Here is an 11,277-nt window from a genome sequence, read left to right on the forward strand (position 1 = left end):
AAGTACAGGGTAAGTAGATGTGAGCTGCGGTATATTGAAGTTATGTTAGATCTATTAGTTAATTAGTTACAGAACTTCATATGCCGTTACAGCTTAATATTCCATGCGAAATTATAATGCGGATAATCGTAATAATCTTCGACAAATAGTTAACGGTATTTATTATTTTCTACATCGCGATATATATTTGTTAGCATATTATCACGTAAAATCAATGAAAATAATTTTTTTTTTCACAACGCGTTGGTTAAATGGTTGATAAATATTAATCTAAGATCCATAAAAGACGTAAATATTATTCGTGCCATTCCCCATTTCATCACTCACAGAATCACAGCCATTTAGTCAAAATATTCTATCTCGATTCTCTCGACCTCCAAATGCTTCTACTTTTTCATTCTGGTATTTACCTACCTATAATTCCAAGTTATTCATCTTTGTATCTATAAGATGTATCCCACCTGGGTACGAGAATTATGAAATTAGGGTATCGTCGGTAGAGCGCCAAACGCGTGAAGCGGTAACATTTCGATTACTCGATTCACCGGAAGCACCATTTCCACAGGTTCCATACTCCGATCCCACATGATGCAAAGTTTCTGTGGAGTGATTGCGGCTTTGAAGAATAGGTATTCCTCTTGCAAGTAGAAATGAATCAAGAATTTTCACGCTTTCGTACAGACTTTCCATATCGCAGGTGATGTGGTTTCCAACTCTGGAAGAAACCGGGCTTGTTATTCGCGGAGTACAGTTTGGAGTATTTGCCACGGTGTTCAAGTTCGTCATTGCTCCAATACTGGTTACTTCAGAGACGATATCAAATTCATAATGTGGTTCATCACTGCTGTATTTCGAGCTCAAAGTTGATATTCTTGTGATGAAACTATCCTTGGAGCATATTGACGGGCTTCTGAGACCAGGTAAACCTGCGGCTCTTCCCAAAGTTGAATTTGGGGTAGAAGACTTTGAAACTGTGGTCGAGTTGAGGTTGGTTCTCTCTGACGATGTCGTACCGTTAGAACTTCCTAATAATTTGATAATTGCGTTTCTCGTAGTCGAAAAATCCTTTTGAGGCTCATCGATCGAAGATGTGATGTCCAACAATTTTTCACCTTCTCTCGCACCCTCGCATTCATTAATTGCACATCCACAGGCCCCTTCGCATGCACAATTTTCTGGCTCAATGTTGACGACATCTCCTCTTTCTTCTGACTTTTCTTCGTATTCTGGATTCATGTCCCTCGATGCATCTTGAGAGCTGAGTTGCTGCAGAGTAGAATTTTCTGTTAATCCTGTGATGTAAGATTGCAGATACGCACCAAGCGTTTGCGCTTCCAATGACGAAGGGGGTCCGTCGGCTGGTGGCTCCTCTGATGCTGGTAGTGAAGTTGCATTTGTGCTAGTCTCGTTAATCCATGAGTACCGAGCCCTGCTACCTTCCATACTCGTCACGTATTCCCCCTCTTCTGATTCGGAAATATAAATAGCAGCCTAATTACTTTAGTAATTCGATTATTACACTGAAAGTGGAGACACTGCAAAACTGTGTTTACAAAAGAAAATGAAATTGCCAAGAAAATGTGAAATCGACTGTATCAGTACCGTTGTAAAATGTTGGCGAAGCTGTGATAGGAATTAGAATATTTCGAAGCGTTGTCCCTGGTGGAGTAACGTAGGCCGGTGGTGGACTTTCGGGAATTGATTGTCTGATTTCATTTAGCACAGGCGTAGTTTGGCTGCAGTTACTTATACTTGCGTCATCCCGGACTAGCAGAGATGTGGACTGTGTTTCTAAATCATTGCTTCAGCATGTTAAGAAAAAGACATGTATGAATGTGAAATTACGCTTAGAGACATTTTTTCATCTATGAATCTACTGTAAATATATTGATAGGATACTCACGAGTGTTGATTCGGCGTACTTCTGCTGCGAGGTTGTCTGTAGGACGACTTTTTTCGCTTGCGCCTAGTACCCTCTGATTCCAGTCCAATCTTTACAACCTCGTCATAACCTGGAGGAGCTTCATAGACTGGCGGATCATCTGATACAGTGATCTCATCAATTCGTGCTCCATCTGTAATATCAAAAACTGTCCAAAATAAGCATATGATATTTTATGTTAATATTAGATTGATTGAATTTCTAAGCTGCGATACCTAGGAGCTCGCTAATTGTCTGCAAGCGTGACTGTAATTCTCTCTGTTGACGAGCACGAGCACCCATTCTATAAAGTAAGACAATCAGTGCAGATATTAATATGATAAGTCCAAGACTGCTAGCTACAAATACTAAAGTAGCTGTTTTCAGGTCTGGATATCGATCGATCTTCGGAAAGTAGTAGTTTGCCTTGTTCACGTGCCACTTTCCATCTTGTGGCTCTATTCCCCAGTCTGTAGAAGATTTAGAACTTATTTTATTTAGCTTTCTCTGCACTTATGCAACTGAACAATGAGAAGATATGTAGCAGTACTAATTATAGTTATATTATTAAAGCGCCAGTTACTTCTGAAACAAGTTGTCGGCTCATCACTGTCATCCCCGCAGTGATCGAACCCATCACAATTAAGTTGACTTGGTATGCATCTGTGGTTTTGACACAGAAAATCTGATCCCGTGAAACAATCTGTTAAAAATCGTACAAGCAACAATAAGGATGTAGATGTAAAAAAAGTAGACATATATATATATGTGAACAATTTATTTTTACCTGTGTAACTGAACGCAGAATACGCTATAGCGAGCCTAGAAGTGGGACCAAAAGTTCCTCTCAGGCTAACATGAAAGCCGCTTGCAACTGGGGCAATGTGCTCCCTTAATCTAGGAGGTTGTAACTGACTCGCAGGATGCCGAAGAATCTCCAAAGGAGAAAGTGCAGATGTGGGTCCTTGCTTAATTGTCAGTTCTGTGGTGCCAGCTGTAAATTTGAACAATTATATGGAATACGCAAAACTACGAATACGAAAAAATAGGGTTTACTTGGTTTTCTGTTTACACACCATTTTCAGCATGCAGAGAAAAGGCTTACCCATGTCAGCAAAGGTGACCACCTTCAAGTACATATGAGTTTTCATGTGGAGAAAATTTTTTGGAGGTCTGATCAACCAGACACAATCGTAGGTCTTCGCTCCTTGATTGACCATGTCCATCATTGTAATGGCTCCGCCCAAATTCTCAACGTACCCTCCGCAATCAGTGATGGGTTGTATTGACTTGTCGTATAAATGACCAATGACAAAGGAATAGAATGCTTTGTAGCCCAGACCAGTTCCTCCATTCGCATAAAATCTTATGAGAAGTGACGGTCCAGAGCTGACTATAACCGGTGGTCGAAATCTAGCACCGCTGCTAACATCCAGACGCTGTCCATTCCAGTCGTAAAACTATGGATTGAAATTGTAAACGTTAAACTCTTCAAGGATATGGCACTGAGAAATTATGATCAAATACCCTTTCTCACCTCAACGATAGAAACTGTAGCGAGTTGAAAATCACTAAAGAGTACCCTGACTCGACAAGAAGGAGCTTCTGCTGCACATGTTATTATGTATTCCATTCCTAAATCCCTCGGATAACGCGCCGGAAAAAATGGTGAAGTTAGTATACCACCACCAGTGTTGTTTAGTGTTTTTGCGACTCCGGTCACTATATCAGCACCTGTCAAGTGTAATCTATTCCCTGAAAGAATGACTTTGTTAAATTATAACAATGGGAGATAAACCTCTGAATTTATTGTAGATGAGTTATCGACTCACTCTCAGCTGTATATTCCATTGCAAAAGCATGCTTGTGTGATTTGCTGTACAACAAAGTGATAGATAATGTACGCGTGCTAGATCTGTACGTGAGAGGTGTGTACAAGCCGCAAAACGGTGTACCAGATACATCTTCGTATGGAGGTTCTGCGATCCAGACGTAATCGCACCTAATGAAATGAATTAAGATATTGGCGGCGATTGATTGTAAAGTTGGTGTTGTAACGTACCTGCAGGGGTTGTCTATCATCATACTTCCATCTCCACAGTGGTGAGACAGTTCGAGGTGTTTAAATGTCACGGTGATGATACAAGATGGACAAGAAACGAGTTCCAAACTGCACTGATTGTGTGAACTGTTGGTGACGTAAGCTCGTGATGTTTGTTGTCTGGGTGCATTTTTGACAAATGTAACATTCTTCGCATAAAGAATACCTCGCTCCCCGAGTTCCAAATAAAGTCGTCGCCCGTTGTTTTGCCCACAGATGTCTTGGTTTCGAACAAAGTTACTTGCACCGGTCGAAAGAATAGTGAATGCGCCGATGGCTGTGTTTAAATGAAATTGATGAACTTTTCATAACAATTGAGAGATAGTAGAGTATTAAATGGATTACTTTATCTTACATAGAAAACAATTTTTCTATAGCTGTCGCAACACAGATCAAAATCAACATTTAAATGAAATGGAATTGTTTGCGAGTAAGCATATTTATTTATTAAATATGCTTATTATATTTATTCAAGCTTGATAGTTACGAGAAATTTGATACGAAAAAAACCACTACTTTGCATAAATAAAAATTAATCTTACATACCGCAAAACAAATAAAACATATCCAGAAGAGCGAATCAGACAATCTGTCGGCTGGGAAGCCAGACATGATTCTGTTTAATTTTATTAGCCATACTGCAGAGTAACGTACATTGTATAATGGCTTATAAAGCTTCTATGGATTCTTTTACGCATAACTAAAATTCTCTTCAACAGCCACTTGGTTGTACACTTTAAAATAAACCTGGCTTCTTTGAAATAAATCAGTATTCATTATTGATTGTGAGCGGTTCAGATGCGTTTATAGTAATCTATTAAACTGTTGCGAAAGAGCAATTCAAAATCATTCATAAACGTATTAAACGTACTTATTTCTTTTATTTTTCATTTGTAAGCGAAACTTATTGATTACTTAAAATTAAAACACGAGTTTCATCTTATAGTTCACAGTTATTGGTTTGCATTACTAAAACTCCATCAACATATCTGCAACATAAAATGACATTTATACAATAATAATATATTATATCAGTCACAAAAGATACGAGAAAATAAAAAATTACCACTCTGCAAAATCTTCTGTCCTTTTGAAGCATCTTCCAAATTCCTTAAAAATTCTTGAAAAACATGAACAGATTTGTTCAAGCTAGTTTTTTTATAGTCCTTGATTTTTCTCCTAGTGTTTGATTCTTGGATAGAGTCTTCTTTGGCGTCGAATGCATTGATTTCCTCGATTAGCAAGTTTATCGTTGGTACAGTTAACGGGTTAAATTTACCAATAGCTTTTGGGCTAAACGGCACACTGACTTTACCCGATTTTGGATGAATACAGAACGGCGATTTCAAAAGATGGTTCATTCCCTTGGTCACGTTAATATCCAATCTCGGATACGCGTACTGGATCATTATTTCCTCCAGAAGATGATTCAGACGCCATTTTTTACCCTTTAAAGAAGATGAAAGTTGGAAATGAGTTTTTTTAATAACATCAAGAAAATTGAAGATACTACATTGTACAAAATGTAATCATCCTACCGTTTGTTTCTCGACTTGGTAGCAGGCAGTGAAGGCCTCCCAACGCTCAACACTAGATGTATGTTTTTTGAATAAATCCTTGACCTGGGATCTTAAACTATCGTCAAGAATAAGTGGTAAGAATTTGGCAACACCTTCTTCTGTTCCGAGCATATTCTGCTCCTCGACGCACATTGATACGAACAGTGGTTCTATAATATTTAGTGCACGTCTGTAAGATATAAAATGAATAAACATCTGATCTAACAGATTCTTGAATGCAAATCACAAATGGAAGAATCAAGAACTCATAAGCATCCAAAACGGATTACACGCTGACCTCACAGAATGGTGTAATTTTGGGCCAGGAAAGTTGACTTTCTTGGCTTTTAGTTCTCCACCAGTAATAAGCTGTAAGTATTCGGCAACGCAGCCGCGGGTCATCGAATTCAACTCGCGAGCTGATTTATCGCACACCCAGCAATGTATACCTCTTCTTCCAGAAAATACCCACAATAGATGCTCAAAGCCAAAATCCTCTGATATTAAATTTCAAGTTTTAGGTATTTATCACTTCAAGTTTCAAATCATTTTACATTAGTCATTGACAGTGCTTTACCTCTAAGTGCGGAGTCCAATATCTGGCAGGCAATCACCATGTACTTCCAGCATTTTGTACATATGTCGGCGCCTGAACAGCAGCTTCGAACATCGTCATAATCCGTCATATCTATATCAAAAACAAGTTCTCTTTCTACCGGCAGAAAACTTGAAAATTTCTTCTCATCTTTTGGGCTAAAGAGAAGTCGATCAATACATCGATTATTATTTCTACTGACGTAAAAAAAAAACAAATACTGGAAAATTCCGGATAAAAATAATGGAAGATTGAAGAATTTTTGGTTTTGGAATTATGAGACTGGAGAGCTTGAGTAAAAAACGAATCTGACAACGAGCAGGCATAATTTGAATTGTTGAATTTAAATAATAAGTAGACCAAGGTATTTCGGTTCTTACCATATATTGTATATCGCACCGATATCAATTTTAAACGGCAAGAGTCGTCTGCATTCCAGTTGTAGTTCATCTTGATTAACGAAGGAACGATATCGTATGTAGACGTCATCTCTTACGGTGAAAGAAAATTCTCTGCGTGAAAAGACGCTGGCTGAAAAGAAAAGGATGTACCGCCATTGATAAGACTTTGGATTAAAATTAAAAGAAAGACCAACAAATTTCCCTCCTACAGAAATAATAAGCCTGCGGCTAAAATTGACAAGTTAACTTACGATCACCGTAGCTCAGCCACCTGTAGTAGTCGTGAAACGGAAAAAGCCGCTGATAGTAAAGAGGCAAAAGATCTATCAGATTCTCTATTCCCTCGGTTGACATCCTTTTAGGTTAGGCGCGTTTATTGCACGGTCGTATCGAATCTTTTCTTCTGCATTCAATCAGCAGTTTACTCACGATATCATTCAATCACAGGACTGAAAATTAAACTCCGTCAAAATTCTTTCGCACGTTCACGAACACTGCCACAAATTAAATACACAACAGGATTACAAATGTTACAATGTGTACACGCAATTTGACAGAATTATTTTCGCGCCAATTCCTAGCAGGTTTTTCGACCTGAACGCGATCTGTCAATCACAATCTTAACTGTTACGAATTGTCGACTCGTAATTGGCTCGATTCAGATGAATGATCCATTTGCGCCAATCAGAGATCACAACTTTCGCCCTCAAAAGCAGCTGACTTTACCTTCATTAATCCCTGGCAGGCACATCCAACCGTTCATGTCAAATATCTCACATATTAAAATTATAATTGCTATCTATGGCCAAGTAACTGTTTTAAATTATCATAAAACAAAATATATTTATAATAGTACAGTGTATTTTAAGCTTACTTTCTTTACACAATGCGGATGCATCCACAGACGTAATTGGATAATAACTGCATATTTTGACAACAAGGTCACATTGTAGTACGACGTATTTATGTTTATACGTATTTTGGATATGAACAGTGCGTGTAATTCTATGAATAAAATATATCATATCACCAAAGCGTCGGTACTTTGCCATAAATCATTTCAATCGTAATTACACGTTTTTTACACCTTACCTCGTAAACTCAGGCTACATCAATTTCGCTAATCGTATTCGACTCCCTTCAAAAAAATGTCAAATTTTTTTGAGTACAGTATGGGTACGGCGATATTTTATAGGTCACGAATTAATATTTATACGTATTTATAAGTTTGATGCAGGAGTTGTTCAAAACAGCTTGTTTACATTTTCGGTAAAATAGCGATTCAATATTTTATTCAACACACCGAGATTCGCCGATAAACAGCAAATTAGGTGTGTTCTTCAATCACCTACCAGTCTAAATGCGACTTACCGAATTCATATTTCATTACTGCTGTCATTTATAATGCCCCTCGTCTCTCGTGAGTGGATTTTGAACGATGATTACAAATTTTACTCACATATAAAAGTTGACCCTAAGCTTTCGCGGCATGATGAAGTTGGGGCAAAATCAGATGGAACTCTCTGGTGGATACTGGAACGCAAAAATGGGTTGTCCTGTGTTTCTAAAATCAAAGAATACTTTCAAATTTGCACGTACGACCATGGTATGAAACTTGACACATGCATCAAAGACAAAGCAGTTACCCAAGGTTTAATCAAGTTTGTGACTTAACAAAATCACGTTCGATGCTTGGAAAGAAGAATTAAATATTTAATATTACTGCGCAATGAAGTTTTTGGTGGTAAAAACATTGTGCTTTCAAATACTATTTTGTCAAGTACACAGTTTAACCAAATCAGTGAGAGGTCAAACATTGATCGTGAAAAATTTGAACAATATATTGGAATTGTTTTTTGTCGATTTGTTGAAACACTATGTGGAAAAAAGCGAGCCTCGACATATAACAATTGTCGGAGCATCCGCCAATGATCGCAGTAAAGCTCAATCGCTGCTCAACTTTTATCCTTACATTATGTGTACAAATATGGAAAAATGTGCTTTCTTGGAAAGGTTCAGCGAAAGAACTCTTGTAATTGTATTTTTGAACAAATTCAGCGAAAAGAAGTTCCGAAAGAACGTCGATATTCTCTCACGGTGTCAAACATGCCACGTCCTCTTCGTATCCAGCACGATCATGCCGGTTAATAATATTCGGTCGATTTTCATCTGGGCTCATGAGCATAATATGCCATACACTGAATTCGCACAGCTCGCGAAGGACGTCGTTGAGCTCTACAGTCGTTTCGTGACCAAGAACTGTTCTACGGAAGCTCGATTAACCAGAGTTTGGAGACCCGGGATGGACTTGGGGCAGATGAACACCTGGGCCTTCAAATTGAACGACCTAAACGGGTGTCCAGTCTCCGTAAGCTCTTTGACGTTCACGCCAAAAATGATGATCAGAGAGAGCGAAAATGGTTCGTTGATCATTGTTGGCGGACGTGAAGGTAAGCTGCTCCTGACACTTGCCGACAAACTGAACTTCACCATAGCGTTGAGACATCCATCGATGGCTGATCGCATGAAGTACTCCCGAAAAGTAGCTATCATAAACGACGTTATTAATGGTACTACCGAAATTGGCATCGGCCGGTTGCGTCCGACGAACGAAATGCAGAACAAGATTGCAGTTTCTGCCGCGTACGACGACGAATGCATAACTTGGGGAGTTCCTCGTGTACTGAGTTGGAAGGACGACATCGTGTTCATGGAATTTTCCGGGACAGTGTGGGCTGCTGTTGGAGTGGCCTTCGTGGCCAGTTGGGTGCTTGGATACGTCCATCGGAACATCGTTTTATCTGAAAACGGTAAGCAATCATCGTCTCTCAATGAGGTGTCCAACAACATTTGTGGAGTCCAATAAAACCGACATCCTCGTTGACGCTCTCAAATGGCGTTTGGATTTCAGTTAAACGAAAGCACGTGGGATTCTTCAAGGTTTTATTCGACGCCCTGACACTCCACCTTGGGAATCCGATAAACCACGTATCCTTTTCAACGGGAGGAAGGTGCGTTTTGATCATCTATCTGTACTACGCAATGGTCATAACAACAGCGTATAAAGCGTCGTTGGCATCAATTTTAGCGACGGATGGAGGTTCCTCGGTGATCGTGGATGTCGATGGGATAATTAAGGCGAATCTCACCGTCATTGGTTCACTTTACGATTACAAAATTCTCAAGGATCAAGAAAACGACAGTGTAATAACCCAGCGACTCATCGAACGCTTTGTTGTAGACAATAACGATTCGGCAATTTGGGATCAACTCACGAGGGTCGATAACAACTATGCTTTCCTCGCGAGGAGATCGGCGTTGAATTGGTTCAGACAGACGATCGCCAAGACTCAAGAATCCGTAACTTTCGACGTGTTCAACAATTGCGTGTTGGCTTATCACCCGGTTGTCGCTTTGCAGAAAAAATCCGTCCTTCGCAAGTCAGTTAACACCGTGATTCAAAGGTTGACAGAATCTGGCATTTTGAATCATTGGGATCCCGACGAGCATGATTCTGAGAGAATATTGAAGCGGCGAGGTGCCCAAATGTACTTCGAAATTCGTGCAATTTACAAATTTCAATATCTGTTTTTGGTTTATACAACCTGTATTTGGGTTTGTTGCTTAGTTTTCGTGATAGAGATCTTGATTTTGAAATTCAAATCAATGAACCAGCTGCGGAATTAACGTCGATATGTTGAAAGTATAAAATTGCAGTGCGATTGTCGAACATTTTTCTTCTCCTGCGCTTACCTACTTTCAATATCGATTCTCAAAGTACATCCGCGTTACTGTACTCAACCATTAATCCATGTCGTTCGCCCAGAAAGACTGAATTTATCACATGTGCGACTGCAATTATTTATGTTCTTTCTGAAACCAACTATCACGTGACAGAATCAACCTCCTTACGAGTATTTCATTAATTTACTATTCCATTCCAGGTATACCTGTAACAATAATAATAAAAACGTCCTTTCTGTCATAATCGCGCTTCTTTTATACACATTTAGTTACATATATCAAATGTTTTCACGAAATTAAATGCATCCCTTTGTGAAAATATATAATGCTACAGTGAGTATAATCTCGCAATGACAAATTAATTGAGGTCAGTATAGTACGTGAAAGCAAATCAACGTACTTGTTTACGTACCGATAACATTTAGCTTCACTGCACATACCGACAATATTCGCAGCTCACTTAAGTTTCTTACTTTACACTCGTGTTTTCTGTTCCAAGTCTAGAAATTAAATTCTCAACATTCGTAATGTAAAGTATGCGGTTTTCACGGACAATAACAATATTGTGTTTCGATAATGATTTTATCGAGAAGTAAGTCTATCAGGAATAGCGTTTACAAAAAAATCAGACGCCATTCTTTGACAACTCTGACAATATACTAAGGCAAATTTTTTTTCAAACTGAAAAAGACTTTTTTCCAATGACACGCTCTTCGGCATGTCCCGGTTGTCAGGGCATCCATTGACCAACTACAACAAGTCCAGCCATTATTTGAAATCTAACCAGTTTACATCTGGACGACACGGAAATATGCGGCTATTCTCAGTGGTTCGGTACTGGGAATTTTGTGGTGGTCTTTTTGGACGATTTCAGCAAAGACGTGTTCAGAAAAAACGTTGGTATTCTCTCGCAGTGTAAAAAATTCCATGACTTCTTTCCATCCCATCGAATCGTC

At 38.9% G+C, this 11,277-nt stretch overlaps 3 protein-coding genes across 7 annotated transcripts; 1 reads left to right on the forward strand and 2 right to left on the reverse strand.

The window, feature by feature from the left end:
• Window positions 1-144: 144 nt before the first annotated feature.
• LOC107219690 lies at window positions 145-4,710 on the reverse strand. Of its 4 annotated transcripts, none has more exons than XM_015658002.2 (11): window positions 4,569-4,710; window positions 3,984-4,299; window positions 3,754-3,923; window positions 3,459-3,676; window positions 3,027-3,381; window positions 2,709-2,915; window positions 2,505-2,624; window positions 2,158-2,391; window positions 1,904-2,075; window positions 1,603-1,802; window positions 145-1,466 (listed from the first exon to the last, which is right to left on the reverse strand). In XM_015658002.2, the coding sequence occupies exons 1-11, from the start codon at window positions 4,585-4,587 to the stop codon at window positions 475-477; spliced, it is 3,003 nt and encodes a 1,000-aa protein (XP_015513488.1). In that variant the 5' UTR covers window positions 4,588-4,710; the 3' UTR covers window positions 145-474. The 4 variants fall into 4 exon arrangements, with proteins under 4 accessions (XP_015513488.1, XP_015513486.1, XP_046586288.1 ...); XM_015658000.2 differs by having other exon boundaries at window positions 1,904-2,090; XM_046730332.1 differs by having other exon boundaries at window positions 145-1,463; window positions 1,904-2,090; window positions 2,505-2,915.
• Window positions 4,711-4,888: 178 nt separating this feature from the next.
• Window positions 4,889-7,182, reverse strand: LOC107219659 (DNA primase small subunit). 2 transcript variants are annotated; one of them, XM_015657945.2, is made up of 7 exons: window positions 6,829-7,182; window positions 6,557-6,707; window positions 6,159-6,334; window positions 5,880-6,078; window positions 5,561-5,771; window positions 5,089-5,470; window positions 4,889-5,011 (listed from the first exon to the last, which is right to left on the reverse strand). In XM_015657945.2, the coding sequence occupies exons 1-7, from the start codon at window positions 6,929-6,931 to the stop codon at window positions 4,992-4,994; spliced, it is 1,242 nt and encodes a 413-aa protein (XP_015513431.1). In that variant the 5' UTR covers window positions 6,932-7,182; the 3' UTR covers window positions 4,889-4,991. The 2 variants fall into 2 exon arrangements, with proteins under 2 accessions (XP_015513431.1, XP_046586302.1); XM_046730346.1 differs by lacking the exon at window positions 6,829-7,182 and having other exon boundaries at window positions 6,159-6,269; window positions 6,557-6,693.
• A 1,382-nt stretch (window positions 7,183-8,564) lies between these two features.
• Window positions 8,565-10,264, forward strand: LOC124293032. The gene is made up of 2 exons (XM_046731933.1): window positions 8,565-9,387; window positions 9,489-10,264. Exons 1-2 carry the CDS (start codon window positions 8,565-8,567, stop codon window positions 10,262-10,264), a joined length of 1,599 nt encoding a protein of 532 aa, XP_046587889.1.
• Window positions 10,265-11,277: the final 1,013 nt, after the last annotated feature.

Source organism: Neodiprion lecontei, chromosome 2 (assembly GCF_021901455.1).
Source record: "Neodiprion lecontei isolate iyNeoLeco1 chromosome 2, iyNeoLeco1.1, whole genome shotgun sequence".
Lineage (NCBI taxonomy): Eukaryota > Metazoa > Arthropoda > Insecta > Hymenoptera > Diprionidae > Neodiprion > Neodiprion lecontei.